The sequence below is a fragment of the Notechis scutatus genome, chromosome 2 (genome assembly GCF_049901735.1).
Source record: "Notechis scutatus isolate UNSWTSFEM ecotype Mainland chromosome 2, rNotScu1.2, whole genome shotgun sequence".
Taxonomy (NCBI): Eukaryota; Metazoa; Chordata; class Lepidosauria; order Squamata; family Elapidae; genus Notechis; species Notechis scutatus.
In genome coordinates, this window is record NC_142010.1 from 15,471,918 (window position 1) to 15,490,869 (window position 18,952).

Sequence of the window (18,952 nt, forward strand, 5' to 3'; positions counted from 1 at the left end):
GTTAATACCATCATTCATTCTATAATTTTCCAATTAATACCTAGTTCTTATACATATTTCACTCTTCATATTTATTTGTATTAAAATATTTAATCACTATTAAGCTATCATAGTACATACAGATGTTAACCAGTCTATATATTTCTAATGTTAATACACATTTTAGTTTAAATATTTTCTTAAAGAATCGCCCCCCCCCCTTTTTTTCCTATCCATTATCCCTTGACTTGAACAATACCTTAAGTTATAAGAAGGTAAGTTGATATAGGAATTAAGATGATTGCTTCAAGAAATGTCTTTCCACACTCCATGCATTTATAAGGCTTCTCCAGTATGGCTCCTTCTACGGGATATAACTTTCTGCTCTTAGTAAATCATTTTCCTCACTTGATGTTTCTCCCATGTGGATCCTTTTCTGAGTTAAGATAACTGTTTCTAATAAAAGCTTTGCTACACACCATGCCCTTATATGGCTTCTCCCCTGAATGAATCCTACTATGGCAAGTAAGTTCACTGTTCCAGGTAAAGCTCTTTCCACACTCGATGGACTTTTATAGCTTGTCCGTGGTATGAATCCTACTATGGCGAATAAGTTGACTGTTCTTAATGAAACTCTTACCACACTCCATGCATGTATAAGGCTTCTCCTATGTATGAATCCTGCTATGGTAAGTAAGTTGACAGTTTTTAATGAAGCTCTTTCCACATTCGGTGCATCTATATGGCTTCTCGCCTGTATGAATCCTACTATGGTAAGTAAGTTGACTGTTCGTAGTAAAACTCTTTCCACACTCGGTGCACTTATACGGTTTTTCCATGGTATGAATCCTACTATGGCAAGTAAGTTGACTCTTCCAGGTAAAGCTCTTTCCACATTCGGTGCACCTATATGGCTTCTCCCCTGTATGAATCCTACTATGGTAGGTAAGTGCACTGTTCTTAATAAAGTTCTTTCCACACTCTGTGCACTTATATGGCTTCTCCCTTGTATGAATCCTACTATGGTAAGTAAGTTGACTGTTCTTAATAAAGCTCTTTCCACATTCGGTGCATCTATATAACTTCTCCCCTGTATGAATCCTACTATGGTATATAAGTTGACAGTTCTTAATAAAGCTCTTTCCACATTCAATGCATCTATATGGCTTTTCCCCTGTGTGAATCCTACTATGGTAAGTAAGTTGACTGTTCCAGGTAAAGCTCTTTCCACATTCGGTGCATTTATGTAGCTTTTCCCCAGTATGAATCCTACCATGGTAAGTAAGTTGACTCTTCTTAATAAAGCTCTTTCCACATTCAATGCATCTATATGGCTTCTCCCCTGTATGAATCCTACTATGGTAAGTAAGTTGACTGTTCGTAGTAAAATTCTTTCCACACTCAGTGCACTTATACGGTTTTTCCCCAGTATGAATCCTACTATGGCAAGTAAGTTGACTCTCCAGGTAAAGCTCTTTCCACATTCAGTGCATTTATGTAGCTTTTCCCCAGTATGAATCCTACTATGGTAAGTAAGTTGAGTGTTCATAATAAAGCTCTTTCCACATTCGGTGCACGTATATGGCTTCTCTGTATGAATCCTACTATGGTAAATAAGTTGACTGTTCCTAGTAAAACTTTTTCCACACTCCATGCATGTATACGGCTTCTCCTCTGTATGAATCCTACTATGGCAAGTAAGTTGACTGTTCGTAGTAAAACTATTTCCACACTCCATGCATGTATAAGGCTTCTCCCATGTGTGGATCCACTTATGACTTGTTAGGTTACTTCCCTTAGTAAAGCTTTTCCCACACTGCATGCATTGATATGTCTTCTTTCCTCTGCAGATCCTGTCATGGAAAATAAGTAGGCTGCTCTGAGCAAAGGTCTTTTCACAATCCATCCATTGGTTTTCTTCTGTGTGGATTCTTTTAAGGGATGCATTTCTATGAGGCAGAGCCAACATCCATTTGAATTTTTTCCCATTCTTTCTATATATATAATCTTTTTCTGTGGTTTGATAATGTTCATTTATATCTAATTTGTCTTTGAATAGTTTTATACATTTTCCTACATATTTGTTCCTTATTCTTTGTTGCTGGGCCACAGAGTCCTTCTCTGGTGCCTGAATGGAAGATGAACTTTCCTGATTCCAATTATTTGACTGGTTTCTCTCATGGCTTTTGACTTCCATTTGAATTGCAGGGTTCTTTGTACTGTATTTACAACTCATCGTCTGGAATAGTTTCTCGGGATCTGCATTTTCCTCCCCATTATTGCCTTCATCAGAAACAAAAAATGAAAATAACTTTAGGGAAAAATAGCAAACTGCAGGAACTTTGAATATCATGAAAAAGAAGCTGCTTCAATCTTTTTAGGTGCAAAGGACTTCGATCCATGGTCATTTGGCCAATGTGACTATATGCTGAGGCACAGAGAATGCCACCAAAGTGGTTATTTTTCTAGTCACATTTGCAGGCTTTCAAACTCTAGAAGGGCAAGAGCTCGGACAGGGGAGATCACCCTGTCACATAGCACTAGGGTCTCAAACTTGGGCTTTCTGGCTGAGAAGCCGGGTGTCTTTAGCCACTCCCTTAAGATTACTATTTTGTATTATATGTTTTTCTTATTCATTTATCAACTTACTGAATCTTCTTTATTTCCACTTCCAAACTTGTATTGTTTTAATCTGATAAATTTTTTTTAATAAATAATAAAAACAGAAAGGGCTGATATATTTAATTACAAAATGTCTTCCCAAACATTCTACCTCGGGAGAAGGAAACCCTTACCAAGAGAGACCACGTTCCTATGATTTTCCAGCATGACTTCCCAATAAAGCAATTTTGGGTCAGGATCCAGCTGAGACCATTCCTCCTCAGAAAAACACACAGCCACCTCCTCAAAGAACACAAGACCCGCCTCCTCAAAGGACGCAAAAGAAAAAAACAGAAGTCAGGACAATTTATAAGGTCTACCCTATTAAGTCATCCCAATCATAGATATACACTTTCTATGCTATTTAGTGAAAGGAATCCAAGTTTCCATTTCTGTCTGTCTGTCTATCATCCATCCATCTATCTATCCGTCTATCTGCCTGTCTAATCTCCAGGCATTAATTCATCATCAACACTTTCAGCATTTGAAGAAAATCAACTGGCAGGTGGACCTTGAGAACACCAACACCGAGCCATGATGGCACAGTGGTTAGAATGCATTATTGCAGGCTGACTCTGCTGATCGGCAGGCGTTCGATCCTGATCGGCTTAAGGTTGACTCAGCCTTCCATTCTTACAAAGTCAGTAAAATCAGGATCCAGGTTGTTGGGAGCAACATGCTGACTCTATAAACCAGTTAGAGTGCTGTGAATCACTATAAAGTAGTACATAAGCCAAATGCTATTGCTATAACTGACTCCCATCCTGGGTTTGCAGAAAAAATACCATTTAAGTAAAAGGAATGTACTGTCCCTAAGAAGGAACAATCCTATTGTCATCTTCTAATTGAACCTGGCAGAAGTCATTTTCCTATTCCAGTTTCCACATTCCGGGGTGGGTGGGGGATAGAGAATGGAATGCTTTGCTAGACACAGTACAGAACTTTCTCAGGGTCATCTCTACAGATGATGGAGTCAGGGAGGAGTGTCTGGAGAGTCCACCAATTAGCCCAATTGGCCAATGTGACCTGTGATATTTGGGGATTATTTCCTGTTTTAATTATACTGAAACTGCGGGAAATATTTAGAGTTGGTTTTGCATTTAATTGTGCCAACATGATGTATCCAATAAAGAAGTTCTTTGAGGAAAATTCATGCCTCGGAGTTATGATTTGCTTGAGTTCATTAATCGGAACGGTGAGACCTATCCATGATCAACAGGAATTTATGTGGAGTGTCATCAATATCCAATATAACTCTGTTTCTGCTTCTCCTTACAAGGAAGCCACTATTTGTAGCCCAACTTGTAGCTCCTCTTGGCTGAAGAGGAGAAAGCTGCCTGGGAAGAGTATTTTCATCCTACCCAAAGCTGGATCCTTTGGACCCTAAAGCCAGGCACAAATCGGATGATTATAAATGGTTTTGCAGGCCAAAAGTGGCTTGATATGGTCCTCTTTGTATTTTTACAATCCGGTTTGTCTCAACTTTTGTGTGGTTACTTTTCCTACCACTGGTTATAAACAAAGCTCTTTTAAAAATGGTAAAGTGGCAATGTGATTCTTTTACTGATTATTGAGTGGGGTTGCACAATTCCATGTCAAAAATTATTAATAGGATGATTCTTCAGCAGATGCTAATCCTGTGATACATATTTTGTATTATTCTTTTCTTACTTTAGTTTCAGGTTCAACTATTGCTTCAGCTCCATCATAACTAGGAGTCAACTCTCTTCTATTCTTCCCTGTGAGGGAGACAGAATTTTTAAATGGATAATTAATAAAATGCCATGTTACCCTCAAAATAAGCCTGCGGTCTTATATTTTTTGGGACTCCAAAAGATGCATTAGGGCTTCTGTTTGGGGGAAACGTGGTATCAGGATGATCAGATGAGCTGGACAACTCACCTCCCACCACGCACACAAGAGACAGTTTATATCGCTGAAGGAAGTCATACAGCCCGTGTTGTCATGCTTTGAATTCTTCTGGGGATATTTCGAACTCTGGTGCCATTGCAAGGCCAAATGCTTGAATATCAGCCCTGCGCACTACCAAAGCCTGTGCTCTCCTGTCAGCAATACATTCACAGCTGATGTCCTCCAGTTGAGGAAATAATGGTTGCCGACCTGATCCATACTTGAGCTTCTTACCAATTCCCTTGTCTACCTGTTGATTGAGGTTATTGTATTTGGCTCACCATTTTTGGACCATTCGGAGACCCAACTTCTTCTCTTTTGCAGAAAGCCCTAAAATTCTTGCCCTAAGACTCCTCCACAATTCCTTTCCTGAACTGGAAAGAATAGCTCTTTCTTTCTGCAGTAATCTTGTATGAGGATCAAAATATTATTCCCTTTAAATGTACCATTAAAGAGGTGTATCTGGATCGCCTGCTTCCCACCACCCCCGTGCCTCCGCGTCCGCCTGTTGGTGCCATGGCTGCAAGGACGAGCCCCCCCATGATCGGCCGGTCACTCTGTCCCATTTCTATTGCTTGCCCACAGCCTTAATGGGGATGGTGGCCACACAGCACGTCTGGATTTACTGCCTCCCCTCCCCGTAATTACTCCGCTTGGAAGGCCAACCTGGTGGTGGCAGCACTCAGATTCACCTGGAAGAGGCATTCTACAGAAGATATAGAAAATGTAAGATAACTGGGATTTCTCTTAGAAAAGGAAGGATCTCTGATTACCTCTTGAGGTATCCTGACTTGGATCTTCCTGAGAGTTCCCCCTGAAAAACTGCTTCTGAAGGGGTTTTGACGGATTCCTCTGTGACTTAGGATCTGTGATCTCCACAGTGAAGGACTTGAAATAGGAAGGAGAAAGAAGAAAAATTAACATATCACATGACATGAAGTTGGTTCATGTTATCTAAACACAACTTCAATGCCCCCAATATCTATCACAGATCCTGCAATATAAAAAACAAAAACCTGTCTCCAATTTATATTCTAGAACAATGGTTGCTAACCAGTGGGCCGGGGACCACTGGTGGTCCGCGAGAAAATGTTGGTGATCTGCAGAGAAATGTCACCCCAAAGCAATTAAACCAGGCTGCGTGGGAACTCAAGGCTATGCCGCACACATGGCCTGTGAGAACACAAGGCTTGTGTCGCTTGCATTGTGAACAAAATGAGGTAGTGAGGGGAGGGGGAAAAGAGCAGAGGGAGGCAGAACTTGCCCCTCTCTCCCCATGTGCCTGGCTTGGCCACTGGGTTGCTTCTTTCCACTTCTTTTTTCTTCTGCTTTTGGCTGCACACAAGGAAAGCAGCAAAAGTCTTTCTTTCTCTCGGCCAAACTCTGCCAGAAATGAGTCTTTGGGACCCTGCAAGGTATCCTGCTCCAAGAGGCTGCGCCGGTGCCAAATTCCACCAGCAATGAGTCTCATAAAGATTCATTTCTGGCGGAATTTGGGGGAGAGAAAGAAAGACTTTTGCTACTTTCCTTACATGAAGCCAAAAGTCGTCGTGTCCCCCCCCCCCCGGTGCAAATGGAGCTGGAGACAGTATCCTGTGATCCAAAATAATGATCGATCAGTAGGAAAATGAAGTGGATAAATTTCCTGCAGACTTTTTGGGGGATTTTCCCAGGGTCTCTGGTCCGCGGGATTTAAAATTATGAGTTTGGTGGTCCCTGAGTTCCAAAAGGTTGGCAACCCCTGTTCTAGAATGGTTAATGGAACAATGTACTCCTAGAATTCGGGAAACCTCTCCATGAAGACAGGAGAAGTCTGGGAGGGAGGGGTGAAGAATAAAAACACATTCTTTATTCTCTTCTGGACTCGCAAGGCAGACATCTTACCTGCAACTCGACCAGCTCCTTCAGCTCCTTTGCCTGGCTTAGGAGGAAACCTTCTGCCAAGGCCACCACCTGGGAGCTGGTCTCTGCTCCACAATCCAGCACCCAGCTTTCCATCTCTGGGGGCAGAAGGGCCAGGAACTGCTCCAGAACAACCAGATCCAGCATCTGCTCCTTGGTATGCTTTTCTGGTCTCAATCATTGCGTACAAAAGTTGTGGAGTCGGCTGCAAAGTCCTCGGGGACCTTCAGCCTCTTGGTATTGGATGTTTCTGAAGTTCCAGGACTGAACCTCTAAACGGATGATGGTTTCTTTTTCCAGGATCTTCTGACCAGTTCTTGCCCAGATTTTCCCACAGTTGCCAGACTCAACAGTCAAAGGGCCTTTTTCTGTTCCCTCACATGGTGAAGGTTGTTCCTCCATTCCTTCCTCTGTCCTGTAATGCAATTCCAAACAGGTCTGCGGAATCCTGTGAATCTCCAAACACCTTTCAATTCATAGGATCCTTTTGGTAGCAATGCCAATAGCACTTAGACTTATATGCCACCCTATAGTGCTTTACAGCACTATTTGGTTTATAATCTCAACATATTACCCCAACAATCTGAGTCCTCATTTTACCAACCTCAGAAGGATGAAAGGCCGAGTCAATACTGAGCCCTCTTCTGTAGCGGCAGGACTGACCACAGAAGGCTATCCAGCCCTCTTGGCACAAGAGGTAATTTTTTGGTATTGCAAACTTTGTTCCAACGACTCTGGTTTGTGTAAATAAGATGAAAAGAATATAAACTCGAAGAATGCAAAGGTGGTGGATTTAAGCACTGAAGCACATTTATCCTCATGGAAAAGAGCATCTTCCTGAACTGGTGAAGGATTGCAGTGGAATTGAGCAGATGCATCGTCTGTGACTATTTCTTGGTGTGGTGCAAAATATTTTTCTAGCTTACATTCCCAAACTTGGATTATAAAACAAATGAGCTTTGGGGCATTTTCTATTTCTTTGTTCTCCCAAGAGAAGGCTAACTTTTTAAAAATGTAAGGTCTACCTTTATTCTATAATCAGCTTTCATACAATGTGCCAAATCCCCAAAAGGTTAACAAACAGACTACAGAATATGTATGTACCTTCCTCCTGCTTAACATTGAGATATTGTATGTTTCGTGCCCTTGACAGATAAGTACTTGGAGCCATGGGGGAGTGAAAAAGATTAAATTTTAAAATGGCTTCTCCACAAACAAGGAAGTTTATCTTTTTGAGGGGCTTCAGACCCCCCAATATGGAATAATACTGAGTGAAAAGAATCTGGAAGGAACAAGATTCTAACAATGCTATGAAGATTGAATTCAAATCAAATGAAATGCCAAACAAATGACCCTGGCTTAAGATGCTTCATTTCCCATTTTTAGGGTTTGCTTTTTAAGAACAAAGTCACGCTATTATACAAAGGCAGCTTCAGCCAATTTGCCCTGAGCCCAAACTGGCAAACCAATTCCTGAGGCCAAGCTCACATAAAATACAGGGCTTGAAAGTAGGTACCTTAAGATGGTTCAGTCTCCCACATAAGACAGATTGAACTGCGGATGACCTGATCAGGGATGGTCTTCAGAGGGATCTCCTGCTTACATTTATAAAATGGAAATCCAAAGAACTTCCTAGAAACCCGAGGTGACTAACTACTGAGAATCCTTCCCCAAAGAAAAAGAAGAAAATATTCCCTCCCTGCCACTGAGGGAAATTCAAGAGAATCCTTCTAGATAAACTTTTATAAAAATACTATAGAAATATATTTCATATGTGTTTTGGATTTCGATTTTCTAATCATTTATTCTATTGATCTCTACAGCCAGGGAGAGATTTAAATGCCTCAGGTCACAAACAGCAATTGAGATGAGTGCTATATAAATCTATTTCATAAGTAAATATATCAACATTTGAACTTATAGTACGGCTTTAGCCAGCTGAAACCCATTGTCCTCCTGACCCCAAATTCCAGTAACCCAAATGAACAAACCAATATATATCCAATATATATCTAGGACTAATACCTGAATAAATAAAGCAGCTGCTGCTTAACTTGTTCTGTTTTCATGCAATTCTTAGAAGCAGAGTGCCCATGTTTATAGCCTAACCCTGTCTTTTTTCAACTTCAACTCCCACACTTTAAAAGAGCCAATATTGACAACAATATGAGGCACACAGTGCGAATGCTGCGACTCAGCCCCATTTTTGCACTTCCATCCCTGCAACGTTTCCCTTCTTTGTCTGCCGGCTTTGCGATCATGGGGAAAGGCTGGGAAGCACCACCCCAGTTCCAGTCCCCACACCCAGAACCAGGAGGAAGACTACCCCTCCCCCCATGCAGAGGCTCCTCCAGGAAATGGGGGAAAACAACCCTTCCTTTCGGGCGACCCCCATTTCTCTCCTTTGCTTCAATCTCCCACATGGCTCCTGCATGGGAAAATGGGCCTCGGACTCCAACCCCGGAGGAAGACTTGGCCCCTCTCCACGCACCCCTCCAGCGCGGGACCCCTTTGCACACCACTCACGTAACTCGGGAGTCTCGTCGTTTTCCGCGTCCGCGCAACATTTTCCGACAGCAAGTGGAGTCTCACAGCGGGGGTTGGGGGGAAGGACAGAAATAGCACAGGTGCCTCAACCCTCTTCCCACTAAAGCCCAGGGCAGCACGTGTCATATGCCCGCCGAAGAATCCGGCGCATGCTCAGTTGCCTCCTGAAGCTGAGCGCGCCCCCTGGTGGATTCTGCGCGCAACGAGTCGCTTCAAGGGCGGGAAAGAGGAGAGCGCCTGAAGGGATGAGAGCGTCTGAGGGGATGATGATGATGGGGATGATGGGCGTGGGAGTAAGAGTAATCAATGGCTCTCTGTCAGAAGAGAAAGGCGGCGGCGTCTCCAGAGGCGGCACTTTCTCCATCTTCCTGTCAAAGAACCATCTGTGGAGATGCAGAAAAATCTTTTCGGAGGATCCAAATTCGATTCCCTCAAGAACCGTCGCCCTGAAGGCTCTACAAAGATTGGAGGAGTCTCAAAAGGGAGCAAATCTTGTCAGAAGACGAGGGCCAGGAGCCTCTCTGGGAAACACAGCTTATTTTGAACTTTGGCCTGATGTGGCAGAAGATGGGACACAGGCAGGGAAGCGACAATCACGAATTGGGAGGCTTCTGTCAGTTGTTATTTCTCTACTTCAGTATACACACAGCTGCCCTTCTCAAATTCTTAGCTCTGGATGCCTACAAATAACGCTGTAGAAAAAAAAATGAGAAAAACGATACCAAAATGGAGGAAAAACTGAAACTTGTGGATGTTCTAGAGATTTTACTTCACAAAGGGGGGAGGAAATGATGTCTCGTGACTGGAGAAAAGATGGAATTACCAAATGAAGGAAGAAATGATGGAGGAAAAGTGATGGAAAAACTATTTCAAAGCAATGTTCCTTCAAATTGCTAATTTTGTTGTTCTTCCTCTGCATCTGGAGTTGCTGCCTGCGTTTGGGAAGAGCCTCTTCAACCAGGCAGCACCACTTTTGCCCTAACAGCCCAGTGCTCTGCACAGTTCCTTCTTTTTCCCAAAGGGCTGTGCATGTTTCTAGCCACAGAAACCAGAGATTGGCTTTGACACTGAGGCATTCATCCTCCCACTCAGCGTTTGCTCATAAGCATCCACACCAATTTTCCACTTTTCTGGCCAATTGAATCACAGCTGTCAAGATCCAGAGGTAGCTATACCCACCCGGCTCCTTAGCTTAGACAAGATGGTACCAAGACAGAGAGTGGCTAAGCGTGTATGAGAAAAGATCAAGAAAATGGCAAGTGGAAGGAAACTGTTTTATGGAGATTGGAAACTATTTCAGGTAGGCAAGAGGGACGTTGGTCACCTGCTAGAACCAGAAGCTAAGATGAGCAGCATATCTCAGTGGATTCTTCCTTGGACTTGATCAAACAATCAGCAAATCAACCACATTGAAGCAGTCCTTTATCCCAACCAATGTGAGGGTGGTATGGTACCTTACAGACTTTGGGACTTTTGCTGGGACTGAGTATTAAACACCTAATTATTTGGCAATGCTAATGTGCATGATCTGGAAAGATGGGAGTTAACCCATAGCAATAGCATGTTGTTGGAGAATGGTTGTGCCACATTGTGTATAGATCTGCTATGTTGTAGTATATCCAATCCTAGAAAGCAAAATCCCCTCACATTGCCCATTTGATTTCCATGTCTGTAATGAGAAACTACAGCTTTCCCGCCCTTTCTTTATTAACAGTCTCTGGTGAATATGAGACTGAGGCTGTTGTAACCCTCCTCCCATGCAACACCAAAACTCTGCATTCCACCAGAAAAAATGCTTACTGGCTCTCAGGTACTTATTTTAATACAGTGAAGTGAAAAAGGATTTAACATATCACTGGAAAATAACCACACCAATGATACTTAATTAATTTTATTTAAATCTAATTTAAACTTTTTCTTAGCCCTTGTGACACAATAGATATAACATGGCCCTGATGCTTGAAAAGTCTTTTGCACAGGCATTTGAGAGGCTTATCTTTTTTATTCCTTTTTTGTGAGAATTCGACATCCTGAATCTCTTTCCACAGTCTACATCAACATGTATGTCAAGATTCAATTCTCCACATGGTCATTTGGGAGGACAGAGAAGTGAATGTCTGCTGATAAACTATGAACATATTAAGGAATGAGAAAGGAGGGGGAAAGACTAGGTAAAAAGTTCAAATTATGGGAAGTGGCTATGGATTAGGTGAACTTCCATCTGCATGTCTTCCATAGTGGAAGGAAGAATAAAGCATTTTGAAGAAGTGCCTTGGGAATTTTACTGCTTCTATTTCTGGGAAGAGTGTAGATGTAAAATGTCTACCTGTTGATAACTCTCCCACAATGAGGATCAAGTAGAAAGAACAATTTGTGAAAAATTCCCTTGCAAGACTACAATATTGACATCTTATATAAAATTGCATAGTCCAGAATCTGAGATAATTAAAACAGACATTTTCTTGGAATTGACCCTATTTGGAAACAAGGTTAACCTAAAGAAAAAAAAGATTTTCATTATTTATACAAAATAGTGTTTGCCACCGTCATATTGACACTAATATGAAAAATCCACACTAGTATTAAAACAGGTGTGTTCATTGTTTGTGTTTCCATTGGTAATTTTATCTTGGGTTTCCAGTTGCGAGTGCGGACTCAACCCCTCCCCACTTCCTATACATAAATAGGAAATGCATAGATTTCACCAACTAAATCTGGAATTTAAATGGATTTGCACCAAAATGGATCTGTGTATGGAAAATTAGGTCATTTTCCCACTCCACACATTTATATGGCTTTTCCCCTGAATGGATTCTTTTGTGTCTCATAAGGGATGAAATTTGACAGAAGCCTTTTCCACACTCCATGCACTTGAAAAGCTCCTCTCCTGTGTGGATCCTTTTATGAGAGTTAAGATAACTGCTTGTAGTGAAGTCCTTTCCACAGTCTACACATTTATAAGGCTTCTCCCCTGTGTGGATTCTCTTATGGGAAGTAAAGGAACTTCTTTGACTGAATCCCTTTCCACACTCCATGCATTTGTACGGCTTCTCCCCTGTGTGGATCCTTTTATGGGAAGTAAAGGAACTATTATGACTGAAGCTCTTTCCGCACTCCATGCACTGATATGGCTTCTCCCCTGTGTGTTTCCTTTTATGCGAAGTAAGTTGACTGCTCTGAATAAAGGTCTTTCCACACTCCATGCATTGATATGGCTTCTCTCCTGTGTGGATCATTTTATGAGTTGTAAGGGAACGGCTCTCTCTGAAACTCTTTCCACACTCCGTGCACTTATATGGCTTCTCCTCTGTGTGGATTCTTTTATGGGAGGTAAGATGACTGCTCTTAATAAAGCCCTTTCCACACTCAAGGCATTTATATGGCTTCTCCCCTGTGTGGATCCAGTTGTGGGAAATAAAGGAACTCCTTTGGCTGAAGCCCTTTCCACACTCCATACAGTTATATGGCTTCTCCCCTGTGTGGATCCACTTATGGGAAGTAAGGTGACTGCTTTGAATAAAGGTCTTTCCACACACTGTGCATTGATATGGCTTCTCTCCTGTGTGGATCCTTTTATGAGATGTAAGGGAACGGCTCTCTCTGAAACTCTTTCCACATTCTGTGCACTGATATGGCTTTTCCTCTGTGTGGATTCGTGCATGGGAAATAAGATGGCTGTTTTTAATAAAGGCTTTTCCACACTCCGTGCATTTATAAGGCTTCTCCCCAGTGTGGATCCCATTATGATAAGTAAGATGACTGCTTGTTCTGAAGCTCTTTCCACATTCCAAGCACTTATATGGTTTTTCCCCTGTGTGGATCCTTTTATGAACAGTAAGAGAAATGTTTTCACAAAAGCTCTTTCCACACTCCAGACATTTATAAGGCTTCTCCCCTATATGGATCCAGTTATGGGAAATAAGATGACTGCTTCTTTTGAAGCTCTTTCCACACTCCAAACATGTATATAGCTTCTTTCCTACCTGGATGCTTTTCTGATGTGTATGGGACCCATTTTCACAAGAAAGAGTGGAATTTTTTCCATTGTCTCTGCATATTTTACTTTGTCCTTTGGTTTGGTTTGGATAATGTTCATTCACAACTAATTTGTCTTTGAATAGTTTTACATTTTTCATAATGTATTTTTTCTTTATTTTTCCTTGTTGGGCAAGAAAGTCTTGCACTGGAGCATCAATGGAAGACGAACTTTCCTGATTCCAATTACTTGATTGGTTTCTCTCATGCATCTCTACTTTTTGATTTGCAGGCTTCTCCAGGATGTCTTTATGAGGGATCACTCGGAATGGTTCTGTGGAATTTTCATTTTCCTGCCCATTATTACCTTCAAAGAAAGGAGAAATAAAAATGATAGAAAGTTAGGGGCAAAGATCAAACTGCAGGCACAAAGAAGAGGGGGTCAAGCTATTCTCCAAAGCACCTGAGGGAAGGACAAGAAGCAATGGGTAGAAACTAATCAAGGAGAAAAGCAACTTAGGCCTAAGGAGAAATTTCCTGACAGAGCAATTAATCAGTGGAACAATTTGCCTCCAGAAGTTGTGAATTTGACAACACTGGAAGTTTTTAAGAAGAGATTGGACAACCATTTTTCTGAAATAATACAGGGTTTTCTGCTTAAGTAGGGGGTTGGACTAGAAGACCTCCAAGGTCCCTTCCAACTCTGTTGTTCTGTTCTATTTTATTCAACTTGATTACAGGAAATGGTATATTGATTAGTGCTTGAAAACCCTTGTTGGAATTCTTGCTAAAAAAAATAGAAAAAATGAATTTGTGATCTGTAAGTTTGAAGGTTAGAAAGGAGCCATTATGTAAAAAACTATTGTGTGACCTTAGAGAAAGAAGCTAAATTTTAACATTTAATATGGTTCTATTCTTCTTTCCTTTTTTCCTTTTATTATACTTTTTTCTTATTTATCACCTTACTCTACCTTCATTTCCTCTTCAAAACTTGTATTGTTTTTATTCTGATAAAAGTGCTTTAATAAAATTATAATAAAAATATATTGCTGATACCATTTAATTACAGAATGTCTTCCCGAACACACTGCTGGGAGAAGCAAACTCTTACCCAGAGAGACCACATTCGTATGATTTTCCAGCATGACTTCCCGATGCAGCACTTTCTGATGAGGATCCAGCTGTGACCACTCCTCCTCAGAGAAATACACAGCCACTTCCTCAAAGGACACAAGACTCTCCTGAACAAGGAAAACACAACAGAATAAAACCAGGGGAATTTACATGATCTGTCCTATTGTTTAAATCACTACAAGTACAGATATACATATTTATACATATATACATATTTAGTGCCATTCTGTCATGCCCCTGTCAGAGTCTAAATCCAAGGAGGAAGACAAACAGCTGACGGAGCGGGAGTGTGGCTCTGTTGGCTGTGGAGGAAACTGGGGAAGAGCAAAGTCTGGCCGGGCAGAGCAGGAGAGAGGTAGAACAAGGGAGAGGGAGTTCAGAGGAAGACCCAGGCTCACCCCCTCTTCATCCTAAGGCAAGCAGGGAGGAACGGAGAACAGAGCAACATGAGTTGCTTGGCTTACAGGGAAAGAAAGGGCCCTGATTCCCTTCATTAGCCACACCTGGGAATGAAAATTTAAAAGAAGTGAATGCTGACTGCGGCAGCTGCTGGGAGCAAACATGACTTTATCGTGTTTTGTCTTTGCTTATCTGTTCCTGGCATCTTCCCAACTGTGTGAGTTTTGCCATGCCTTCACATCTGGAATTCTTGCTTCTGCCCTGCCAAACTAATTACCTCAGTTTGGCTTGATTGGATTTATAGTTACATTTTGTGTTACTCATGTTTTGGACTTAATTCTCTGCAATCAAAGGCTGTTCCTGGGAGAGTTTTTCTCCAGCCAGAAGGTAACCTGGACATTGGAGGCAAAGTTAGAGCTAATAAAGGGACTCTTATTATCTGTGTTGCCTTTGTGTCCCACCCCGGGCCATCACACATTCAGTGAAAGGAACCATAGCTTCCTTCTGGGTCTGTCTGTCTGTCTCTGCCTGCCTGCCTGCCTGCCTATCTATCTATCTTTCGTCTATCTTCAAGATTTTCTGCATATGGAAAGAATCAACTGGCAGATGGGCCTTGGAAACCCCACTTCTCAGTGACTCCATCTTGTATTTACAGAAGAAAATGAGGGATGAGATTCTTTTTAACATTTTATTAAAAAGTTAGGCCTTTTAAAAATGGTTATGTGCTAATGTGATTATTTCAGTTATTATTCAGCAGTCTTGCACAATAGCATGTCGAAGAATTACTGAAAGGATCACTCTCTACTTAACAGATGCTAACACTGTGATAGCCTTATTTTTTTATTATGCTTCTCTTACTTGAGTTGTAGGTTCAACGATTGTTTCAATTCCATCATAAGCTGGCATTATCTTCACTCTATTCATCACTGCATGGGAGACAAAATTTTAATATCCATAATTAACATAATAGGACTATTCTACAGAAGAGAGATGAAAGAAAAAATGAGATAGCTGGGATTTCTCTGGGGAGTGGAGCAGTGGTGTGTTTCAAATATTTTTACCACTGGTTTGGTGGGCGTGGGTTGGTGGGTGTGCTTTGCGCGCATGCACATTTTGCATGCATGCGCCAAATATACACTTTGCAGAGGCATTTTGAGTCACCTCCTGAAATCCTGCACTCTCCCTGATGCTTCAGCAGCTGCCGCACAGCAATTGCAGGACTTCAAAAGCAGGACATAAAGGTTAGTGTGAGAGCCTGGGCGGGCCGATGGTCCCAACACAGAACATCGGAGAGAACCGGTACGGTCTCCGCTGCTCATCACCATTACCGGCTCAGCCAAACCAGTAGAATACCACCACTGGAATGGGGAAACAGGAGAACCTGGGATTTCTCTGGGGAGTGGGAGAACCTTCAATTACCTCCTGCGATGTCCTGACTTGGATCTTCCAGAGAGATCCTCCTCCAAAACATCTCCTGAAAGGGATTTGATGGATTTCTCCATCCCTCGGGACCTCTGATCTTCACAACAGACTTAAAATAGGAGAAAGGAGAAGAGTTAATGAACACTCCAGAACATTAGGCTGATTCTTATTCTCTGAATACAAATCGGAAAGCCCCCAATATCCATCAGCGAGTCTGAATGAGAAACAAACGGAACAATATCCTACAAGGATTAGGAAAAGGTTTCCATGTAAGTCTGAATGCCAGAGAAGTCTTGGAGGGAGGGATGCAGAATCCAAACACATTCTTTATTCCCTAAAACCATCCTGAGATGAAGGTCTCTCACCTTCAACTTGACCTGCTCCTTCTGCTCCTCCCCCTGGCTCAAGAGGAAGCCTTCGGCCAGGGCCACTGCCTGGGAGCTGCTCTCTGCTCCACACTCCCGCACCCAGCCCTCCATCTCTGGGGGCAGGAGAGCCAGGAGCTGCTCCAGAACAACTAGGTCCAGCATCTGGGCTTTGGTGTGTCTTTCTGGTCTCAGCCATCGCCTACAAAAGTCGTGGAGTCGGCTGCAAAGTCCTCGGGGACCCTCAGCCTCCTGGTATTGGAGGCTCCTTAAGTTCCAGGGCTGAACTTCTGAATGGAGGATGGTTCCCTCCTCCATGATCTTCTGTTCAGTTCTTGCCCAGATGTCCCCACAGCTGCCAGCAAAAGGGCCGTTTCCATTTCCCTCATTTCCTAAAGGTTGTGTCTCCATCCTTTCTCTGTCCAGTAAAGCAACTCCAAATGGGTACAAGGAATCTTCTTGATCTCCTAGACGCTTCATTCATAGGTCTGTTTCTTGAAATTCTGTGGTTTTTTTCCCCGACTGTCTTTAGCCAAGATTTTTTGCTGATATGCGAAGATGTAGAAATCACTTCCAATTCCACCTGAGATGGAAAAGAAAATAAATTCCAAGTATTTAAAAAGTGGAGCATTTAAACACTGAACCACAAGTCATCCCCATGTGAAGGAATGAATTTTCTGAGCTGGTCAACGATCGGACTGGCATTTAGCAGATAGGGTTTTTCTTTTTTGTGTGCATGTGGGGATGGATTTGTGTGCATTTGGCGGGCATTTTAGGTTGTTGGACTAGATGACCTACAAGGTCCCTCCCAACTCTGATTATCTGTTATCTGTATCTATTTTGATCACAAGGAAAAGCTTCCTTTTAAAAACTGCATTGCCCTCCAAGAAGGACTTACACCACCTGCTGAACCCAAAACTGGGGAACAAGCCATGCAAGTTTAGATCAAATCCAATGAAATGCCAGGAAATGACCCTGGTTAAGGATGCCCCGTTTCCCTTCTCCGGGGTGTCTCCCTCTGACACGCAGGCAGATTCACACAACCTGCCCCAGCCCCAAGCAGGTCATCCCAGCGCAGGGCCGAGGTCCTCCCCGAGCAGGTCCGGGAAGGAGGCAGCTGGAGAAGCCGCCCGGCTTCTCTCTTCTTCTGCTGGGCCTCCGCAAGGCCGACCCTCCCCTCTCGCCCCACTCGGGCTCTTTCCCGGACACGAGCGAGGCGGGAGCCCATTGCACCCCCCTGCAATGGAGAGGGCGACTAGGGAGCATGGACCGGGGGTTCAACCCGCAGGAGGGCCGGGCGCGGGTCTCTCCTACCTCCGCCTCCTTTTGCAGGGAAGAGCCCCCCCCACCCCCACCTCCGCTCACCCGGGCACGTCTGGATCTCCTTCCCGCCAGACTCTCCCGTAGCCTCTCCGCCTCCTTGAGGCGCTCCAGGGGTTAAAGGGAGAGAACGCGGCGTCCTAGAGCGGCACGGCTGTGATGTCACTTCCTTCGCAGCCTCCTCTGGAAAGCACACGGTAATCGTCGCCCTCCAGTGGCTCAATGGAAAAGCGCTTGGTGTTCTTTTTCTCTTGTTTAGAGGGCACCTCCTGGAGGGGTCTATGTGAAAAGCAGGTGCTCATGCTCAAGAGCAAGGGTCTTCAAACTTGGCAAGTTTAAGACTTGTGGATTTCAACTCCCAGAATTCCTCAGCTAACATGACTGGAGGAGGAATTCTGGGAGTTGAAGTCCACAAGTCTTAAAGCTGTCAAGTTTGAAGAGCCCTGCTCAAAAGGGTAGGAAAGGGAGTTTCGCAGAGGTGGTATTCAGCAGGTTCTGACCAGTTCTGGAGAACCAGCAAATACCACCTCTGACTGGCCCTGCCCCCATCTATTCTCTGCCTGATTGGCTGGGTCTTCTTGTTGCCCTGCACAGGAGAACGGAGCAGGAAAGCAGGTTAGTGGGATGGGGAAGGAATGGGGATTTTGCAGTAACCTTCCCTCAGGAGTGGGGTGGGAATGGAAATTTTACAGTATCCTTCCCCTGCCATGCCCACCAAGCCAAGCCACATCCACCCAAGCCACGCCCACAGAACTGGTAGTAACATTTTTTTACCTTTCCAAGAGGAGGGGAAGGGATGATGGGCATGGGAACAGGAGGAACGGTTCCTGCCCGAGAAAGGCATCGCCATCTCCAGAGGCGGTAGTCTCTCCCATCTTCCTCTCCTTCCTGTACAGGAACCATCTGTGGAGATGGAGAAAATCTCTGGAGCATTTGAACTCGTTTCCCTAAAGAACAATTACACTGAAATGTTCCCAGACTTTGGAGGGGGCCTCAAAAGGAGCCAAATCCTGTCAGAAATGGCCAGGTGGTCAGAAGACAAGGAGGCTCTCTGAGAAACACAATTTGTATCTTGTGATTGTTGCGAACTCCAGCCTGAAGGAGAGAGAGATGGGGCTGGTGGGACATGGGTAGGGAAGGCACAATCAAGAAAATTGAGATTTCTATCGTGTTTTTGTTCTCTAGTTCTGTATATACACCTGCACTTGGCAAATTCTTGGCTCTCGGTGCCTAAGAATAATCGGAAAACCTCAGCGAGTGGCTGCTTATGACAAAGGAAATAATCCTGATGAAAAAGAAAACTAATTCCAAAATGGGAAAGAAGCTGAAACTTGTGG

The 18,952-nt window shown here is 43.2% G+C and overlaps 2 protein-coding genes and 1 pseudogene across 3 annotated transcripts in view; all 3 read right to left on the reverse strand.

Annotated features, from left to right (window-relative positions):
* Positions 1-17,743, reverse strand: part of LOC113427510 (uncharacterized) — a 124,972-nt gene extending 107,229 nt beyond the window's left edge. The window contains exons 1-5 of the mRNA XM_087953451.1: positions 17,661-17,743; positions 16,296-16,878; positions 15,928-16,039; positions 15,367-15,434; positions 14,087-14,216 (exon numbers count right to left, since the gene is read on the reverse strand). Of these exons, the coding sequence (XP_087809577.1) occupies positions 14,087-14,216; positions 15,367-15,434; positions 15,928-16,039; positions 16,296-16,775 (790 nt within the window). The 5' untranslated portion in view covers positions 16,776-16,878; positions 17,661-17,743. The remainder of the gene's footprint in view (positions 1-14,086; positions 14,217-15,366; positions 15,435-15,927; positions 16,040-16,295; positions 16,879-17,660) is intronic.
* Positions 384-8,212, reverse strand: LOC148131828 (uncharacterized; annotated as a pseudogene). The gene is made up of 5 exons (XR_015748301.1): positions 6,436-8,212; positions 5,325-5,439; positions 4,312-4,379; positions 2,775-2,904; positions 384-2,262 (listed from the first exon to the last, which is right to left on the reverse strand). The product of XR_015748301.1 is annotated as an uncharacterized LOC148131828 (transcript).
* LOC148131829 (uncharacterized) lies at positions 10,877-12,889 on the reverse strand. The gene has a single exon (XM_087953553.1). It carries the CDS (start codon positions 12,453-12,455, stop codon positions 11,709-11,711), a length of 747 nt encoding a protein of 248 aa, XP_087809679.1. The 5' UTR covers positions 12,456-12,889; the 3' UTR covers positions 10,877-11,708.
* Positions 17,744-18,952: the final 1,209 nt, after the last annotated feature.

Coding starts and splice junctions, on each gene's coding strand:
- LOC148131829 (XM_087953553.1), bottom strand. CDS start 12,455: ATGGAGTGTGGAAAGGGCTTCAGCCAAAGGAGTTCCTTTATTTCCCAC.